General features: G+C 44.5%; 1 protein-coding gene across 1 annotated transcript; it reads right to left on the bottom strand.

Moving 5' to 3' along the window:
* Positions 1–8,009: 8,009 nt before the first annotated feature.
* Positions 8,010–10,969, bottom strand: LOC123172523 (histidine-containing phosphotransfer protein 2-like). Its single transcript, XM_044589479.1, has 6 exons — positions 10,766–10,969; positions 10,532–10,653; positions 10,359–10,427; positions 9,111–9,182; positions 8,646–8,718; positions 8,010–8,267 (listed from the first exon to the last, which is right to left on the bottom strand). The coding sequence occupies exons 1-6, from the start codon at positions 10,823–10,825 to the stop codon at positions 8,232–8,234; spliced, it is 432 nt and encodes a 143-aa protein (XP_044445414.1). The 5' UTR covers positions 10,826–10,969; the 3' UTR covers positions 8,010–8,231.
* Positions 10,970–22,075: the final 11,106 nt, after the last annotated feature.

Genomic DNA, 22,075 nt, shown 5'->3' with positions numbered 1-22,075 from the left:
TCTCACGCGGAGGCGTTTTGGCAGCCATTAACGAGCTTCGCGACGGCCTGCGTGCATGCATGCATGCATGCAGCTACTGCTAGTGCTGGATGGATTGATACCGCGTGCATTCATGAGCTAGCTGTTGCACGCTCTCTACAGCGAAGCACCAGTACACGTACAGTTGTCGTTTCCAAAACAGCAATGGTATTCTGCCGCTAAAAAAAGGAAAACAGCAATGGTATTCTTATTACATAGTATCACTTTTATAGAAAATCTTGAGTACTACTTATTGCAGTTTGATGATGATGGTTATTCCCACGTTCTGGCTTTGGTTTAGGCCCTGAATAAACGGATGGAGGGAGTAGAGCAGGTGGTTATTCTACCTCACACATTTCGAAAAGTATTTTTTTTGTTAAAACTTGTACTACTCCCTCCGTCACAGTTTAGAAGGCACAGTTAAATTTGCGTGTGTTTTCACAATAGACAAGGTTTGGGGCGCATTGCATTTATTTCTAGTAGCTAATTAGTACTTCGATATACTATTTCTATATGTATGCGTAGTGTGAATGCTATTTTTTAACCCATCTCACAACCAATAGATAACCACCTAGGTCGCAGAGAATTTCCAAGTGTGCCTTCTAAACCGTGACGGAGGGAGTATGTAAAATATGATCTCCGATTTGAGAAATAAGTACTTTGTGGCACAAGCTTCACTACATGGAGTAAAAATTGAGAATTTCTGGTAAGTAACCTAAAATTTGTCACAAATGTGAACTAGAGGTAAAGAATGGAATTTACTCACAAAAATAGGATGTCTGTTTTAAAAGCACTTTGAAACCATCATTCCCAGCTCCATCAATCTCGTCTCGATGCCCTTCCATGCATCTCCTGAAGAATTCACGCATGGGAGACTATAACTACATAAGATCGAGTAAACTTGTAATTTGTAAGGACTATGTTCTTCCTTTTTATGTGTGATGACCCATGGGGATCGATCATGACGGGTTATACCCGAGGGGCACGCCCAAGAACACATATGGCCCAGCCTAGGGTCCAAGCCAATCAAGAATACAGTCCAAAAAACAATGGGCTAAGGGGCATTACACCAGGCCCTTTAGAACTGCAGCCCAAGGCATCAGATACCAGAGGGATACTTTGGAGGAAACCAAGTGTCTATTGTCCCATCGTGAACGCCCTAGTGGACAAGACCCAACAATCGGTCACCAGGAAGACAAGAGCAGTCGGACCGCCTACAGTCGGCTGCGTTCTAGGATACCTTGACTTCCATGATGTCTTTGTTACCTTCGTTACTCAACCATAGTATGATCTAAGTTAAATACGACAATTATTGGTAGTAATAGCCATGGACAGTACTTCATACATGTGACCATCAATAGCATTTATACCAGCCGGTTATGGCACCCCCTCCGAGCACACTCTATATAAGCCGGGAGTAAGGCATTAGACCGAGGGTTGAACTCTCTGACAATCTAACCTACGCCAAGAGCTAAGAGCACCACAAGAGTAGGGTATTATCTTCACTGAAGAGGGCCCAAACCTATATAATTTCTTGAGCATACTCCCATTGTACTGTTTGGTAGATACGATTGCTTCTACATACCCCCCATTATTGTTAGGATTATATCCACGACGGTTGGCAACCACCTTGGGGAGAGCGTCTATTGAGGTTTCTCGTCAACTCCTTTTGGCCGCATCCATTTCGGTGTCCTCGAGTTCGCCGTAGACGGTTCAATGTGGCATCTTGAAGCTCTGCCGAATTGCGCCAACATGCCGGCATGAGTATCCATTATCAGACCAATGGCATGGGCATTTTGAGCCTTCAACTCTAGGGTTCGCATCAGCCGGTTGTTTTGGCGCCATGACGCCGTAGAAAGCGCTCAGGCAAGCCTCACCCATAGGTTCTTCATTGAGCAAGCCAGTTCATCGAGATGATGGACAATGAATCATTGATCCATCTGCTGGAGTCCGATTTCGAGGAGGAAGATAGCTGCGGGACTCAGAGTCCCATGTCGGAAGTTTTCATGGCTGGCATACCCCCAGTCTAGCCTTCGATGGGGTGCACCGGTCGATTCATCTCCCGCAACCAGCAATGTTGTATCTGGTGACAGGCAACATCTGTTGGGGAACGTAGTAATTTCAACAATTTTCCTACGCACACACAGGATCATGGTGATGCATGGCAACGAGAGGGGAGAGTGTGTCTACGTACCCTCGTAGACCGAATGCGGAAGCGTTAGCACAACGCGGTAGATGTAGTCGTACGTCTTCACGATCTGACCGATCCAAGTACCGAACGCACGGCACCTCCGAGTTCTGCACACGTTCAACTCGATGACGTCCCGCGAGCTCCGATCCAGCAAAGCTTCACATGAGAGTTTCGTCAGCACGACGGTGTGATGACGGTGATGATGATGCTACCGACGCAGGGCTTCGCCTAAGCACCGCTACGATATGATCGAGGTGGATTATGGTGGAGGGGGGCACCGCACACGGCTAAGAGATCAATGATCAATTGTTGTGTCTATGGGGTGCCCCCTGCCCCCGTATATAAATGAGCAAGGGGAGGAGGCGGCCGGCCAGGGAGAGGCGCGCCAAGAGGGGGAGGAGTAGGACTCCTCCTTTTCCTAGTAGGAGTAGGAGAGGGAAGGAAAGGGAGAGGAGGAGAAGGAAAGAGGGGGCCGACTCCCCTTGTCCTAAACCAATTCGGTTTGGGCCTTGGGGGGGGGGTACTCCACACTCCCCTTGCTGCCCTCTATTTTCACTAAGGCCCATGTAGGCCCATTAAGCCCCCGGGGGTTCTGGTAATCCCCCGGTACTCCGGTATATGCCCGAAACCTTTCGGAACCTTTCCGGTGTCTGAACATAGTCGTCCAATATATCGATCTTTACGTCTCGACCATTTCGAGACTCCTCGTCATGTCCGTGATCATATCCGGGACTCCGAACTACCTTCGGTACATCAAAACACAAAAACTCATAATACCGATCGTCACCGAACTTTAAGCGTGCGGACCCTACGGGTTCGAGAACTATGTAGACATGATCGAGACACGTCTCTGGTCAATAACCAATAACGGAACCTAGATGCTCATATTGGCTCCCACATATTCTACGAAGATCTTTATCGGTCAAACCGCATAACAACATACGTTGTTCCCTTTGTCATCGGTATGTTACTTGCCTGCGATTCGATCGTCGGTATCTCAATACTTAGTTCAATCTCGTTACCGGCAAGTCTCTTTACTCGTTCCGTAATACATCATCCCGCAACTAACTCATTAGTTACAATGCTTGCAAGGCTTATAGTGATGTGCATTACCGAGTGGGCCCAGAGATACCTCTCCGACAATCGGAGTGACAAATCCTAATCTCGAAATACGCCAACTCAACAAGTACCTTCGGAGACACCTGTAGAGCACCTTTACAATCACCCAATTACGTTGTGACGTTTGGTAGCACACAAAGTGTTCCTCCGGTAAACGGGAGTTCCATAATCTCATAGTCATAGGAACATGTATAAGTCATGAAGAAAGCAATAGCAACATACTAAACGATCAAGTGCTAAGCTAATGAGATGGGTCAAGTCAATCACATCATTCTCCTAATGATGTGATCCCGTTAATCAAATGACAACTCATGTCTATGGCTAGGAAACATAACCATCTTTGATCAACGAGCTAGTCAAGTAGAGGCATACTAGTGACACTCTGCTTGTCTATATATTCACACATGTATCATGTTTCCGGTTAATACAATTCTAGCATGAATAATAAACATTTATCATGATATAAGGATATAAATAATAACTTTATTATTGCCTCTAGGGCATATTTCCTTCAAAATCTCACTCAGGAAACCGTCGAGCAGCTCCTCAACACCCCGATCTCAGGGGATTCACCGGCTGACAAAGTCTTAGAGGTGTCACGTCATTCCACTCTGGCTGAGCATGCTCGCCTTGCGCAAAGCCACCGAAACCTCATCGCGTGAGAGCAAGAGCTAGCGGACAACAGTCGGCAACATCAGCAGACATCCCAGTCTGTAGTTTGACGAGGGCAAGATATCAACAAGTTTGTAGCCAAAGGCCTAGGCGACTCCCGAGTCATGTGCACCCTGATTGAAAATGTCTAGGCCGCGACTAGAGTGGCAGATGCAATCCAACAACAGGGAGACAGAGACATCGTTGACGGCATCCGACAGCTGTCGAATTTCCTGAAGGTCACAGTCGTGCAGAACAAGATGATTCACGACTGTCTGGCTTCTCGCAGCAGAGTGCCTGTGGGAACCGAAAACCGAGTGCCAACAATAGCCTCTTCACACCCACGACAGTTGGCCAGTCGTAGGGCCGACAACTGTGTGGGGGGATGTGCATGAGCCATTTCCATGTTCCCGGGAGGACCCTCCTCGGTGGCGTGAGGACCCTTCTCCACGACACCGACTAGATTCTCCTCAACACCATGATGGCGTCTTACCAAAAGGGCATAGAGATGTTCCCCGTGGCCGAGATGATTATTCTCAACGAAGACAGAGGACTCTTCCTCATCGACGTGATGATTCTCCATGCCGTCAGGATGCTTATCCCCAACGTCATGATTTTTCGCCTTGCAATCGGGATTGTTCACCCTGACAGTTGGATGACCAGCCATGCAGACAAGACGATCAACGTCATAGTCATGATGACTCGCCCTGACATAATAGAGATTCACCTAGGATACGGGCGAATTCTCCACACCAATGGGGTGACCAGCACTACGACGCACGCAAAACCTTCGTTCAAAAGTGAGGGGGATCATGCACAGGATGCAAGGCATGAACATGAGCATGACTGACCGAGTGGATCAGGATCCTCAGGCCCATTGTGCTTCTTGTTGTTGAGCTGGAGGATGTCTTCTTCAAGAACTTCTAGGGTATTATAGACAGAGACATCTAGAGTCGGAAGATCCATATGGTTCCTTTACCCTATCGATTCTGGATGAGTTCCGGAATTTAGAAGTATGATGGAAACACCAAGTCCGAAACTTGCCTCGCAGATTACCTATTGCCCGTGCAGATCGGAGGCGGTAATGAGAATCTATCTACGCGGAACTTGTCTCTTTCCTGGAGGGATCAACTAGAGCGTGGATCAACAATATCTACCGGAAAATAGTATTTACCCCTGACAAGAGCTGGAGGATGTCTTCTTCAAGAACTTCTAGGGTATGTAAACGCGTCTCGGAGGTTAATAGAAACTAATGCTTTTGTGTGCGAGGGCCCAAGGAGATGCTACTTGTGAGCTGCGTTGAGATTTTCTCGAAAAGAAGTGAATTGCAGTACAGTAGAGATAAGTATTTCCCTTAGTTAAAAACCAAGATTATCAATCCAGTAGAAGAACCACACGAAACCTCGTTATCAGCACCTACACACAAAAGAGCAAATACTTGCACCCAACGTGATCAAGAGGATTGTCAATCCCCTTGGCGGTTGTTTGCAAGGATCAAATCTGATAATAATAGATAGAAATAAAACATAAAATAAAATAACGATAAATAAATTGCAGCAAGATATTTTTAGAAACAAAAAGCATACGGTGGGTAAACAAATTACTGTTGAAGACGTATCAGGAGAACACTCGGGATTATATAGAGGTGGACTCAGCTAAGCAACGCCGTGGAGGGTATCACAAAGGACAGAGCCATCCTGGCCTTCCAACGGGGTGTGAGGTACAAACACCTCCAGCTCAAGCTGGGGCTAACTAGGATTACGTCCATGCGCCTATTGATGGACATGGCCAACAAATATGCAAATGGAGAGGAAGATGACAGATTCCAAAAAGGAGAACCTCAAACCAGCCGACTGCTCATAATGGGTAGAACAATTAGATTTGCAAGAGCGACAAGAACAAGCGCCGTCAGAATAGACGTTGGAGATGGTCGCATTTGTCAGCTAAGGAAAGAAAGGTGTGGGGCAGAAAAAAGAATGGAGCCCGCGAAATAAACAGGAAAGTGAGAATATACTGGACAACCCTTGTTGTATCAAGAATAATTTGGAATTTGGGCACACACGCACAAGCGAGCGCGCGCGCGTGCACACACACACACTAGCACTTATGCCCATGCGTTGCGACCGAAAAGAAAATTAGGGTTATGTGCAATCACAATGGTTCATAGCGAATACACTATGAAGAAATGCTAGTTGTCCCACCTATATATGCAAAGAAATGCTGATTGTTCCATTCACCTAAACATCCAACAGTGCTACCGACGGCAGGGAGGCGCACGCTGAGGTCTAGAAGAAATACATATCAGCCGCACAATCACAAAAGGAGCCATATCGTAGTTGGGAGTTCCACGTAAGGTCATCGGTGCATAGCGTAATTGGGAGTTTTTTTTTTCGGGGTTGTAGTTGGGAGTTCCACATAAGGTCATCGGTGCCTACTAGACGCTCAGAACACGGGCAATCATCTGGACACAGCTGGCTAGCCATGCCTCGCTTGTTTTTTTTGAGATAAGCCTCGCTTGATGCAGGGCCGTCTTTTGCCCCGGACAACATGAAATATCCATGCATCTGTTTCTTGATATAATTAGAATTTTCATCGATGCACAGGCCTAACGAAACAACGGGAGGAACCCGTCAGGCGAAGGCCCAACCCAGCAAATTGGAAACTCAATCTTGTGTGGGCTTTGACACAGATAACAAAATCTATAGAAAAAATAACTTCACTTTAGAACACATCATCTTGTCTGGCTGGGTGGCAACCCCTGGGTTGTCTCTTTAACCCGCGCCACAGATAACAAAATCTATAGAAAAAATAACTTCACCTTAGAACACATCATCTTATCTGGAGGGTGGCAACCCCTGGGTTGTCTCTTGTATAGATTGTGTGTTTGACTCCTGGCTCCGGCGATTATTTTTTAGTCTTCAGCAGACTCCCGGTTTCGTTCGTACGTACGGGACGAGCACATATGTCCGTGCATTGCAACGGGAAAGAAAATTAGGGTTATGTGCAATCACAATGATTCATAGCGAGTACACTATGAAGAAACGCTAGTTGTTCCACCTATGTATGCAAAGAAATGCTGATTGTCCCATTCACCTAAACATCCAACAGTGCTACCGACGGCAGGGAGGCGCACGCCGAGGTCTAGAAGAAATACATATCAACCGCACAATCACAAAAGGAGCCATAGTGTAGTTGGGAATTCCACGTAAGGTCATCGGTGCATAGGGTAGTTGGGAGTTCTTTTTTTGTGGGGAGTAGTTGGGAGTTCCCCGTAAGGTCATCCGTGCCTATTAGACGCCCAGACCACCGACGGTCATCTGGACATCGCCGGCTAGCCATGCCTCGCTTGATGCAAGGCCGTCTTTTGCCCCGTACAACATGAAATATTCATTCATCTGTTTCTTGGCATAATTAGAATTTGCATCCATGCATAGGCCCAACGAAACAACGGGAGGAACCCGTCAGGCGAAGGCCCAACCCAGCAACGTGGAAACTCAACCTTGCGTGGGCTTCGACTTTGTGTGGGCTCTTTAACCAGCGTCACAGATAACAAAATCTATAGAACCGATAACTTCACATTAGAATGCATTATCTTGTCTGGATGGGTGGCAACCCCTTGGTTGCCTCTTGTATAGGTCGTGTGTTCGACTCCTGGCTCAGGCGATCCCTGAGGACTGCAAGCTTCATGATCCCCTAGATGTTGCCCTGCATCACCTTTAGGGCCCCCTCCCAGCATATCCGTTGTTCTTCTCTGGCGGACAAACAATCAGTTCGCTGTTGCGGCGATGCTGCGAGATTCTGATGGTGGTGACAGCGGCCAGGAGGCAACACCTCTCGGTATACCAGCCAACAACAAGATTTTAGCTTGGTTCAAGAACCAACAAATCTCTCCCCTCACCCAAAGGGGAGGAAACAACATTTCACAAGACGGTAACTAAAAACAACAAACAACATACAAGAAAACCAAGCCAAAAAGAAACCAACCAAATATAGAGTTTACGCATAGCCAACAGGCCATCCATGACACACGAGTATATAGTGTTGATAGACAAAGACATCGACACACAAGACAACAAGTTCCATTTGCAGGGTGGTCGCGAGCCCGGAGTGCCAAAGCAAGAATCGTCATGTGATTCCACGCTTCCCCCTCCAAAAGCCCAGCAACTGCTGAATGCTGACTACATCTTGAGAGATACATCCCCCGCATCATGCCAGATCACACGGGGCTATGCTCTTTTGGCTTCAATTACTGCTACTTAGGACCCAAGGCTGCAATCTGCTGCTCCAACTACATCAAAAGAAGAATAGATTATTATGATAGGTCTACGAAGTACAGTGCTGCTTAAGTGGGTACATGGCAAAGGTTAAGTTGAGCTGGGAAACAAGGAGATACAACTGCTTTTTTTGAGCTAATGTATACATCTAACGAAACATTGTGACAAAATTAAGGCAGAAACATTCAACGACCAAATGGGACTTTCGAAAACCTCGAACTAAGTGCTCCAGAAACCAAAAAACATATTGCTATAAAAATTTCAACAGTAACAAAAATAAGATCAAGGCTATTATTGTTTTTTATCTTAAGCAATATATGACCAGTCTATGTATTTACGATACTTGTGAGAAGTTGGAAGTCAAAAGCCAACATAGACGCATAAGATGCTACCTGCATAATGGCCTGTAGCCTGCCGCGCACATCATAGAACTCGTTCCTAAGAAGATTCAATGCCGTGAGACACCTGAAATAATGCAAACACACCACACTGTCACGTTCTGAAGGGGTTAAGCAAACTGAATTGAAATGCTTCGGAAATTGTAACCCGTTGTTTGAGAAAGAACTCTAGCCATCTCAAAACTTAGTTGTGGTATAAACAGAAGTCTAGAGTAACAAGTTACATGAGAATTATCAAAGAGGCATATATTGAGATAAAGAAGTGAGTTATATCAATCACCTTATTGGAGATGAAGTGAACAAGCAGGTTAGTTCTTATGAACCTTAGATTAATATGAGCCAAAAATAGTGTCATAAAAGACAAAATAAGCTTGCAGGTTTCACAGAGGGGATTTGATAATCACATAGAGTAGAGAATAATTACTATGCAACATATATAGTAAGGTATCAAGAACTGACCCTTCTTTGTTTTTCGCCTTGTAGAACTGGCGAAAGTGCTCGCAGGCGAGGTTAACTTTCCTAGCACCAACACTGATACATGCTAAAAAGAGCAAGATCAAGAAACTGAAAATTTCTCAAACTTAACAAACGCTAAGGAATGTTGATTCACATAAGCATAATTGCGGTGTCACAATAATATTGGGGGAGTCATTCATCATGGTTATTACCAAGATATTTTTTTGATAAACCGGAAAAGAAAACAACATTGTTGGCCTTATGTGCGATAGCAGTTAGTAGTGCTAGAGATATTTATAAAACGATAAAATTTCCCTGGCCTAACAGGATGAATATCGGCATTTCCATTTGCACAGAACACAACTAAACTCGTCTCTTGGAATTATGGCTAAACGACAACACAAACTGCACAAGGCACATACCCACAACGTATACACACCCACGACGACAGATCCAAATAGAGACAACATCAATGTATGTAGCGGAGAAACACCCATTGGCGTTACATAGAGCAGGAGATCATTAATACGTTGTTGAATATCACATTCAATAGTACGAGAAATTTCCACAAGACGACAAAGTTTTCCTAGACAAGTTTTAGCATTGCCATTGGCAGGAATGCCGACAATTCCATCTTATGAAATATGAAACAAAACTAAACTCAGCTCTTCTATTTATGTGTATACGACAACCGCAAACGACACAACACCGACACATCCGAATAGAAATGTGGACAGACGAGGAAAACCGCCACCACCGTTATCCTGAATAGCATATCACTAGTAATAACATGATGGCTCACAAGACGACAAAGTTTCAATTTCTCGTCGAGCCATAACATTGCCGTTGGATGAATACCAGTACCCCCGTTAGGTACACAACAATTATTTCCTTAACGAGTTTTAGCATTTTGCCATTGCCAGGAATGCCGACAATTCCGTTATACTAAACCCAGCTCTTATATTTATGCGTATACGACAACCGCAAATGACACAGCACCGACACATCCTAATAGATTTGTGGACAGACAAGAAAAACCGCCATCGCCGTTACGCTGAATAGCATATCACTAGCTAATACCAGGAAGGCTCGCAAGACGACAAAGTTTTAATTTCTCGTCGAGCCATAAACATTGCCGTTGGACACTTATACTTATGGCTACGCAGTAGTGCGAAGCCGCAAACAACACCTACCAAAGGGTAATGCCCATGACAAACACATCAGAATCGATGCAGTGGGGAAATAAATCACCTGCAGCTGCACGCCTTGAGCTGGTGCACCAGTTCGCCCACCATTTCGAAGTCGACGACGGGCAGGTTCCTGGGAGGGAATCAGAAATTAAGCAGAGGAGACGAAATCATCAATACTCAAGACGATCGGGATAAGGAGAGCAGAGGGCTTGGGCGCGGTGGTACGGCACGGACAGAAGGCTGGTGATATCGTTGAGCATCCTGTCGGCGTCGCCGAGGAAGATGTTGATGACCTCAGGGACGAACCCCTCGTCCTGTGGCGACTGCAGCTGTTGGTAGTACTCGTCCAGAATTCCCTGGATCCATCAGGCCAAGTCAGAAGACAGCCATACAGCCATCCGGGGCACGAATTCCAGCCCCAGGGCCACACGGCCGCGCGCTACAGAGTTGAGGGGAGGGACGACTCACCGTGGCGTACATGTAGCTGATGTGCTCGTTGAGCTGGCTTCTTAGCGCGGCGGCCGACATGGCGAAGCGAGGAGGTCCGGGAGTCCGGCGATCCGGGAGACAGAGGTCGGAATTCGAAGCTGCTGGCGGAGTGGACGAGGACAGGAGAGGAGTGCAGGTCACGGAGGCTCTCTCACGGAGCCTTTTGGCAGGGAGTGCTCGTTAAACTCTACTGTGCTGGCCGCTATCAATGAAGAGCTTGGAGAGGAGTGCAGGCAGGTCACGGTGGCTCTCTCACGGAGCCTTTTGGCAGGGAGTGCTCTACTGGCTGGCCGTCATCAATGAAGAGCTTAAAGTTGAAGATGGCATACGTGCGTGTGCATGCAGCTACATTTTGGTGGATGAATGGATGGATGCCGGGCCAGTAAGCTACAGGTTGACCACGACAGCGTCAGCCAGGCAAGCAGATGCTAGAAGGGCTTGACCACTCGTTCGGCCCTTAGCCCATGCCCCACTGGTCATTGACGGAAGGGAGTGTTGCTTTTGCAATGCATAGCCCCTCACTAAATAGTAAACTAGATCGGGATCGCGCCTTGGCGCGAGGGTGTCTGTTCAAACATTTTGGTCAAGCAGGTAATACTAAGTCCTAAGTCCAGTAGTAATCTTGGTTTAGCATATACATTCATACAGGGTAACAATACAATGAAGATTCAGTACAATAATGTTCATCTAAGGTTGTCTGAATTTCAGTTTCACATGAATATATATTTACTAAAAGACTTCCACTATTTGCACCAGAAGGCATCGTAAATGGTCCTCCAATGTGTTCTTGATGCCGAGCCCTACAGAGAAGGAAGAAGGGAACATGCGATCAAAGAGCACTACAAGAAAACTGAGATACTGTGTCGAAAATCCTCGTGACGGAGATGGACAACGTCATGGAAATACCTAATGTGTGATGTTTTCGTGGGTGGCATCATTGATTACCGCAAATCAGAGACGATAGAAGTCACTAAGTCGTTTCAACCTTTGAGCGCACCTGGCTACCAATTTCTACGACGGTTTGGTAATTTCTTTGACGAACCTAATAGATTCGCCGACTATTGCGAATGTTTTATGATAAAATTTTCTCAACTAGTGTCTAACGATGGGACCCGCCATAGCTGCTTCCACTAGTAGAAAATAGGGCTTTGGTCACAACTCAATATACAAATTAGTCCCGGTTGCATTACGAACCGGGGCTAATGTGAGCATTAGTCCTGGTTCGAGCGGCTAAAGGCATTAGTCCCGGTTCAAATGAGACCTTTAGTCCCGATTTGAGACACGAACCGCGACTAAAGGGTGCGATGCTCTTTAGTCCCGGTTCGTGTCTCAAACTGGGACTAAAGATTAGACCTTCAGTCCCGTTTGAGACACGAACCGGGACTAAATGGTGTGATGCCCTTTATTCTCGGTTCGTGTCTCGAACCGGGACTAAAGAGGTTCGTGTCTCAAACCCTACCACCCCCCTTGTATCGCCATTTCAGTTTTGAAAAAAACAAAAGAAAATGATAAAAACTTAAAAAAATAAAATCCTTCGAGATGTAGTTATATTACTACATCTACTAGTTAGGAAAATTTTAAAACTTAAATTTGGACATGTTTTGTAATAGTAAAATGGCCATAACTTTTGCATACGATGTCAAAAAAACGTAGATATATCAAAATGTTCAGCATGAAAATCCGCATCCGATTTTGACTGTCGTAGGCCTGTTTGCAAATTTTTAGAATCCTCAAATTTTAAAAGAAAAAAAGTTATGCTCAAATTTCATTTTTTTAATTTCGGTTAAATCTAGTCAAACTATGGTCAAACTACTTATTCAAGAAGTATTAGTGTTACTAAATAATTATTCAAGAATATTAGTTTTACTAAATAACTATTTTAGTTTTTTTGAATTTTGGTCAAATCTGGTCACACTATGGTCAAACTACTTATTCAAGAAATATTAGTGTTACTAAATAATTATTGTTTTTTAGAATAATAGTTTCAAATTCAAACAGTGAAACGTGTGACTTCATGCTCAAGCTAAACTCCTGAGGGTTAATAGGATTGATATCTTACTATTGTCAGGAAAACAACAAGTGCAGACTTGGAAACGAGGGGGAATAGAACCCGAAAGTTAAGCGTGCTCAGGCTGGAGTAGTGAGAGGATGGGTGACCGGCCGGGAAGTTAGATAATTTGGAATAATGAGGGGTGATTAGAGATTAGAAGTTAAATTGAGCAGTGATGAGGGGTGTTTAGAGATTAAATTGTAAAATAATTCAAAAAATTGAAAATCGGGAAAAATTAAAAAAATTAAAAAGAAAATCATAAAATTTCCTTTGGTCCCGGTTGGTGTCCAGACAGCAGCCACGTGGTGGGCCTTTAGTCCCGGTTCGTAACAGAACCGGGACAAATGGGCCTTTTTCTACTAGTGTTCATGGCTTATTGAGCGGTAGGACCTGTGTACCAATGTTGGCAGTATGACCCACCTTGTTTTTTTAGAGTCTAGTGAGCTCTATAAATATTTTCTTCCATCTAATATAGATAGGTAATAGCCAGTGAAAAACTTATTTTGTTCCATCTAAAAAAATAGATAGTGGCCGGGCAAAAAAAAACTTGAAACCATGCATTCATGATTTGATGTTATTTCGTTCTATACAAAAATAAAAATGGAAATATAAGTTAACAAGTAAAAGTTTGGTACACAGGGTTTGAACCGGGGACCATTATGGTCTGAGCAAACGGCGGTGCTAATAGGCTAGAATTTTATTTAGATACTTATATGTATTTAGATACTATATGCATCCGAAAAATAATATTATGGTCATTGACCGAAGGGAGCGTCCCTTTTGCAATGCACAGCCTATCATTAAGAAGTACATTGCATACATATACTATATGTTACTTTTCCTAATGCATATTCTTGGCATGTTGATATCTTTTACCTCGAAAACATAAATACATAAAACACATAAATACGTAATAATGTTGGTTTGTGCTAAAACAAGGAAAGAAATCATGATTTCATCAATGCAAAATGCCAAATCAATTTGTAGATTTTTTAGTGGTATTCACATCGGACGTGGACTTTAATTTGGAACATGGTTCCACAGGATCCCCCTGCGAATAGTAAATTTGGAAAACATACTTGGACAAAAAATCTGATTTTTTTTGTAAGATATGTAGCCGACCGATATACTCGCGTATGAAGCTTCATGATGAAATGATATCGGTGGTATTCTGAGCAAAAATGAAGAAACGATGCTATAAAAAAGGCAACTGCTAGGCGTCAGCCGAAAAGGATCAGCCGCTTCGCCAGCCATCGATTCACCCTAATAAGAACCCGTTTGATCCTCCTGTTGAGTTGACCATGCCATCTCTTCAATCCCAATGTACGCAACATCCGCATAAGTTGCAAAAAAACACCTGCATAAGTTGCAAAGAAGCATCCCCGATTCCCGACCCATGCCCTCGTGTAGCTCTAGTGGGGGTATCAGCTTCCGTCGACAGAGCATGTTGTAACATAGCATCCTACACGACTCTGGCGGCAGCTCATAAGCTCATCACGCTCGAGCATGCTGCAATGCAACACCCACGTGACTTCGGCTAGCAACCGCGCTAGTCCATCTTGCAAGCACAACGGTGGCAGCATGCGATGCTACATCACAACTCCTTTCTTCCTGCTCGCCACGGATCTCTGGCTTGCAGCACCCTGACCCGGCTCTATCGCAACCTTGAAGTAGCCGACGCTCCAAGCTAGGGGCCATATGACACTCCGGTGAGTGGCCTCGAAGTACAAGCACATTAGCTGCTATGACCACCCGTTGAACCAACGACAACTGTTGCATTGTCGGCGAGCTCTTAGGTTGCAGCATCGGCCGCGGCTACCACGCCGACAAGCTTGTGGTAGCAACGTCAACGAGGCTCTGCAGTTGCAGCATCGGCATGTGAGTGCGGCCTTGTAACATTGGCCTCTAGCAACGCTAGATTGCAGCAGGCCAGCAGCCATGGCAGCTGCGACGACCGGCTACAATAGCATACACCGATTGCAGCACTCTGGCGAGGATATAAGGTTCCAGAACTAGCAAGTGCTGCCACGAGCGGCTTCCTGGGCCAGATCGAGTAGATGCTACGGGGGAGATCTGATCAACACGCTGGGGGTAGGAGAAAAAAAATAGCGGTGAATGCTTTGTTGGTCGGGAGCTGAGGTGCGCTGGCCTCTGCGGGATGTGTGGCAAGCATAGGAGGCATCTCAAGGATTTTCCAATAAAAACACACTTTTGAACGAATAGTATAATCCTGATTATATTTTCTTCACTAACAATACCACGGGTTCTCATTCGTTTATACAACTTCATATGGGAGTAGAATGGTCAACCAAGTTTGATACCCCAAATTCCAAGATTTTTTTGCATTTCTCTAGTATTTTTTTTCTGATTTTACAAATCATGTGGGTGTGCACCTTTGTATTCCGGTATTCACACCCTTTTATGTCAATGTAAGGCATTTATCTTCTCTCGCGATTGGTGAAGATCGCTAAAATGACTAGAATAAATATGACCACAACATATTTTCTCTGCACCCATTAGTCTCTAGCTTGAAAACGTAATATGCAAGAATATTTGCAGTTTGGCAAGAAGACAATATTATTAGTGGCACAAACTATTCATACCTATGTAATGAATATTTTTAAATTGCTGGCACATGACTCTGTGATGATTTGACTTGTATGTTGACACAATATTGGTGGTGGTTGGCGGTGGGTAGAGAATAATAAAAAGGAAAAATGTCATGGTTATCATGGCACAAATTAGTTCTTTTGAATGCAAAATGTGGCTTATGCTTTAGAGATATATGCGAGCATTTGATCAAGCCCTATTAGTAAACAAGCTTTGTTGATTCTGGACTCTTTGAGAAGCATATATGTGCAAGGCTTCTCAGATAGAACTATTATCGTAGTGGTAATTTGTTGATACTACCCCCGTCTAGGTGAATAAGTCATTCGCGTAGTTCTAGGTCATCGATTTGAGGAATTAAATATGTGTTATATGTCATGAAAAGTATACCAATATATTTCTACATGGATATAGTTTCTAAATATATATATTTTGTCACGTATAATACATATTTAGATAGTTAAATAGTCCACCTAGAACTATGCGAATAACTTATTCACCGAGACAGAGGTAGTACCATTTTTTGGCAATGCATAAGTAGTGTGGATTGGAATAGAACATGGCTTGGAACTTGTGAATCATGATATTATATTGTGTGTGGGTAACGACACATTCATAAGGATTTGGCTCGATCCATAGATCACAAATGAACCCACGTTTCGACTTAGGACACTGAGGGGGTAACAACCAACATAACCGAGTTTTGACTTTCTTAGATGTCCACGGGATGTGTGATATCCTTATTTTGAATGAGCACTTCTGGAAAGTTGATGCGGGGAGCATTTTGATTCTTATTATGATGCCCAGGCTTCAGTTTGACTCCCTCTTAGGAGCAGGCATTTAGCTGCTTGTCGGTCTGCATCATCTATAGGTTTGCGATGGCGGAGCTCGAGCAACAGGTCGCTCTTGGTGCATCCAGTGCCCACCAGGATGGTCTCTGGCCCATATGAAAATTTATATGGAGCTCCGATGTAAAGATGAAGTTAGCAACATGGAAGATTGTGTTATGAGCCGTGGCGACCATGCAATGCAAATTTCTCGCCATATTGTGATGCATGCCCCCTGTCCTTTTTCGTGGTTTGGACGATGAGATGTCATTTCATGTGCTCATTGTCCGCCCGAATGCAGTGAAACCAAGGGATGGTATGAAGGTCGAATGACTGATACCCTACTAAAGAAGGTCTAATTGACACATCCAAAGAATGGCACTGAATCTTCTTGTCATGTGCAACAAACAAGTGTGGTATGTGCTAATGATATGGCTGTGTGGAATCTGGAATTTGCGCAACAATGTAGGGATGGAAAGACCATCCCGTCAACGGTCTCAAAAAATTCCTATGTCTTAGCTACTTGAGTCCCTTGAAGCTTATTCGACAACACAACCCACCAGAAATAATCAATGAAGGAGCGCCAATACAAACCGAGCTCCCTCCATTGCCACGGCCTCCTGAAGCTCAAACAGACGTTGCGGGGTCTTGGCCTCGGACATGCAGTCAAACTGTTGACACACCAAAAGTCTCTTCTATTGATCACCCCACAGAGAGTGGCCAGCCTGCTCGAACACTACAGACATCTGCCCAATGAGAGGAACAATGATGCCAAGTTTAGATCGCTTAGGTTGACCAACCACAGAAGGAAACACAGCTGGATGTGCACAAAGGAGTATAAGTGGCAGGCCAGAATAAGGAAACCAAGTAGATTGGGAATCACAATATTAGACACCTCTCGAGACCGCTTCAAGGCACTCTTGGTGTGAGAGAAGGACTTGGAGGTCACGAGCAACGTGGTGACCACTCTCTAGGGAGGTCGCCTCTTGGACTTTGAGGTCTTCCAACGACGCTTGAATGACCGCCAACTGACCTCGGGCATCATCGACCTGCAGCCGGAGGCCATCCCCAGTTGCTTTCCCTTCCCGCAGTTGGGCATGGAGTTCCTTAGTCATTCCTTTGTTCTTCTCCAATGTCCCACCTTCCACATGGAGCTGCTCCTCGCAGGACCGCACGTCCACAAGCTTCACAGCAGCAGCGTCATGGGTGCGGCTTGTCTCCTTCTAGGAAGCACCGAGAAGATCCTTCATCCCCAGCAAGCGATCTACCGCTGTCAACAAGAAAGCAGGTTCAACAACGATAACACTCATAGTCCAACCAGCCCAAAAGGAGAATACAACATGACTTGCGAATGATGTCTGCTAAGGACCTTTCAAGTTGGGAAACACGGCTCTGCTTCGTCCCCACAACTTGGTAAAGTTCGCTAACCCGCATAGCAAGATCTGATCTTTGGGAAAGCAAATCTTAAAGACATAGCAATAAAAATCCAGGGTCAAGCACATTACGACAAAATTGACTTAAGACTCAGGGGCTACTACATGGGATGCATTGCGCTAACATTAGTTCCGGCAACCGTCGATTGTCTGACCACCCCCAGGGCGTCCTTCCGGGCCTGGGCCATATTGCCGCTCCTAACAAGAGAGGCCCACAGACGACCCAGCGCAGGAGGAGCTATGAGTCAGCCATCAAGCAACAGCGAGGAGGCCAGAGGGGCGTAGCACCACTCACCACGTCAGCCTCCGGGGCAGGTCCTGTGTTTTGAATTTCGGCCGAAAAAAAAGGATTTCGGCCGAATTTCGGCCATCTCGGCCTAGGGAGAAATCTATCTTCCGCCGAAATTGGTCAAATTTGAGAAATTTTGGTCAAAATTTGGTCAAATTTCGGCCGAAAATTTTAAAAACGACCGAAATTCGTCCATCTCGGCCTAGGGCGAGAAAAATCACAAACTGAAAATCAAAATGCTGGGCAGGTCTGCGTGGCAATGCCGTGACCTCCGTTGAGGCCCCGGCTCCTGTCAAGGGGTCGACCGTAGAAGAGATTGGTCCAGCCGGGCTCCAGAGCTCACATCTTCACGGGGCCACTTCCCTATAGGAAGTGCGATCGCCGAAGACAGAGGTGGGCACTGCAAGTTTTCTTTAGGACGTGTGTCGAGCTAAGAAAAACAGAAAGATGGGAATCTCACAAAAAAGAACCCACAAAGGGCTGCAGATGACAAATAACTGAGCAGCCAATTCTTAGCCTTGACCTTCAAAATCCGGCGAGGAATCCCCGGGTAACCGCGGCCCACGTCTGGGCTGGCTCCTTTAGAGGGCTGGAATGCGAGCGGCCTCAGCTCTCGGGGACTCCTGAGCAACAAGCGAGGGCTCCGGTGGGCGACACCCGCTTGTACACACGACTGACGTGCAAAGTCGTCCCATGGATGGGTTTGGGGGGGCCTCCATCAGCATTTTGATGACCTTTCCCACAGCAGGGATGGCTGGTGGTGTATTTATATGACACTAGTAAGAGCACACGTGCAACACACGTGTCCACCAATACTCATAATTTTTTTGTGAGTGACCATAAAAATATCAATGCACAACAATATACATTTTTAAAGCACATCACCAGTAAAGAGACATAAATGATGTACATGTTCGCAAACATAACATAGGATGAACATGGGTCTAATTAGTAATCATGCACACAAGGCATTTCTCAGCTGATGTAGACATTCAATCAAACACAAGATACCTTACAAATTTATTTTCAAATTTTGTGGTAAAAGAACCAAGAGCTCCACTGAAGTGTTGCAATACAACCGGAGAAAAGTCAGATATATCTTTTGTGTAATATATGCTTAAGAAATTCTCGCACAAAATATGATGTTTTCTTTAAGATTGGTCTCTTTAAAATTTGCTAAGTATATCAAATACTGGCATAAATGGAATACAGATGATCGCATCGTCTCCAAAGAAAAGGAGGGGTGTGTCTCAATCTATTCTGAAAACATAGTCATGGATAATGTATAGACAAAACATGTGCCCGTCCGGTGAGCACATCATTCATCGTATTCAACTCCATACTCTTACAACAAATCTAGAAGGATGGAAACGATATACCAACTCACACACAAAATAAGCTTAGCGTTTACTTCATCTGCCTGTTCTTGGTTTGTCGTGTGTCTCTTTGTCTTGATTGTCGAGAGCTCCACGGCCATCTCCTTATCAGCAACTGGCTGCACCGAGACTTCTTGTTTGCCAGGCCAGGGTGCTGTAGGAATGGACATTGTACGGGCAATTGATCTTGTTGCTGAACTGAACCATGGGGTGATATCAACATGTGTACCAATACCTAGTAATCATGCACGTCTCTCTACAAACATAAAAAAACTAATAACACTTGAAGAGTACAAAAAATAAAATACACATTATTCATAGTGCAGTTCATCCAAAAATATTCTTGAATAGATGTTTCCGGAAATTTCTTCAAGAAAATTGAAAATAAATTATGAAATGGTGTATCAAGTAAAATGAATAAAATATAGTGAATTACCTATATGCAGGAATGATTCAAGAAGTTCATTCCACCTACCAGCAATAAATTGTATCAGGACAATGATATAATTTCTCTTTGGTTTGTGTATATTTCTTTTTGAACAGTACAAAAAATTGAACCATAATTTTATAGGAGAGAACACAAGTTACAAGAGCACCCCAAAGGGGGCGACATCCACACTCCAGCACCAACACATATTACAATGGACTACTCTGATAATCCAGCCATCCTCTTCCCTCCCGCAATAGGTCAGAAAGAATGAGAACACAGAGGTGAGCATTATTGAATGCCCTAGCACTGCGTTGCTTCCAAAGGCTCTAGCACACATGCATCACAAGATAATCAAAACCACACCATTACTTTGGGAATGAACTGGCGAGACCACCCCACCAATCCTGAAGATTAGCAGTGATGGAAGGAGCAGGGACAACATCAAGAATCAAGATGAGTCGATCGAAGATAGCGATGCCATACCTGTCGAGCATGTACGCACTGAAGCATGATGCGATCGACAATGTCCTCATCCTACTCAGAGAAAAAGGCAAAATATGGTCCTGCAGCCCTCTTCTGACCTGACGATCAGATGTCCATACTCGATGACGCGAAGCCAAGCAAATGAAAATCTTGTAGTTCCATGGCACCCATCTATTCCAAAGTGCCTTAGCACTAGGAAAGCAAACAGCTCCTTCAGACAGAAGAATGTACTGGTTCGTGTATATAACACTTCACAAATTCTGCACCCTGACCTTCCAGCACAGCTGACGCAAACTTGATGAATTCAGAACTCAACAATGAATTCTTTCGGTATCCTTAGCACAACAAATTCAACACATATTTTGGCCGGTCTTTGTCTGCTCACCGAGAAATTCCACATGAATACCCTCATCCTAAAAAACACTGTGTCTAATGCAGGCACAACCTGAATGCTTACTGGTTGGAGCACTTCAATCATTCACATCATTCTTCAGCCACACGATCACCTGTTCACAACCCAGGTATATCAAATGAGGCCACCCTTACTCATATAATCAAGCTATGCATCTCTACATTTGGGCTGTAAAATTCCAGGACGAAACTGAACACAAAGTGCTCTTGTATGTGATTAAATTTGAAATGGATTTTTTTATGATGTAGGATGCTTAGAAACTAAAGACGACCTCGAGGCAAACACCGCATATTAAATTAACCTGTAAATTTTTTCCAAGAATTTCTTGCGTATGACCTATATATATATATACATTCAAGGACTTATACTCCCTCGGATCCAAAATAAGTGTCGAAACTTTGAATAAGGTTGAACTAACCTCAATTCAAAGTTGTGACATTTTTTTTGATTGGACGGAGTACTTTATTGTACATATAGTTCAAATGTGATTCATGTCCATTAAATATCTGCCTCGCTGGTGGACCGCAAGCCTTGTGACCCATGAAATGTTGTCCGGCAGCACCTTCCGGTGGCCCTCCCCATCATATCTCCTTTTCTCCTCTGTCTGCAGAATGGTCAGTTTAGTGTTGCGGCGATGCTATGAGATTCTGATGGTCGTGGCGGAGGCCAGCAAGGAACACCTCTCAGTACACCAGCCAACAACAAGATTTTAGCCGGAGGAAATAGCATTTCACAAGACGGTATTAAAAACAGCGAGCAACATACAATAAAAACCAAGACAAAAAGTAGCCAACCAAGTATAGAGTTTACACACAGCCGCAGACCAGTCATGACACACAAATATATGGAGTTGACAGACAAAGACACTGACACACAAGAGAAAAATTCCAGTTGCAGGGTGCTTGCGAGCCCGGAGTGCCGAAGCAAGAATTTTATTGTGATTCCACGCGCCCTGTCCAAAGCCCAGCAACCGTTGAACTGCCTACATATTCAAGGATACATACACCCTATCATTCCAGATCACATGGGGCTATGCTTTTTTGGCTTCGATTACTGCTACTTAATTAGGACCCAAGGTTGCAATCTGCTTCTCCAACTACATCAAAACAAGAGTAGATTAATGATTATGACAGGTCTACAAAGTACAGTGGTGCTTAATTTATGTCGGTATATTTTTCCAGTACTTGTCAAAGGTTAAGTTAAGCTGGGAAACACAACTGGTTTTTTGGAGTTAGCCTAAGCATCTAACGAACCATCGTGACAATATTAAGACAGAAACATTCAACGCCAAATGGGACTTTCATAGACCTCGTACTAAGTGCTCCAGAAACCAAACAATTTCAATAGTAACAGGAATAAGATCAACGTTATTACTTTTTTTT

Source organism: Triticum aestivum, unplaced genomic scaffold (assembly GCF_018294505.1).
Source record: "Triticum aestivum cultivar Chinese Spring unplaced genomic scaffold, IWGSC CS RefSeq v2.1 scaffold23037-2, whole genome shotgun sequence".
NCBI classification, from domain to species: domain Eukaryota; kingdom Viridiplantae; phylum Streptophyta; class Magnoliopsida; order Poales; family Poaceae; genus Triticum; species Triticum aestivum.
Note: the sequence above shows the minus strand (reverse complement) of the source record. Positions and strands in the feature narration are given on the sequence as shown.

Bases quoted from the DNA above. Each gene is read 5' to 3' on its own strand.
- LOC123172523 (XM_044589479.1), bottom strand. From the start codon at position 10,825: ATGTCGGCCGCCGCGCTAAGAAGCCAGCTCAACGAGCACATCAGCTAC. The intron at 10,654-10,765 runs GTGAGTCGTCCC...TGATGGATCCAG, and splicing joins TCAGCTACATGTACGCCACG to GGAATTCTGGACGAGTACTA. The intron at 10,428-10,531 runs GTCCGTGCCGTA...ATTCCCTCCCAG, and splicing joins AACGATATCACCAGCCTTCT to GAACCTGCCCGTCGTCGACT.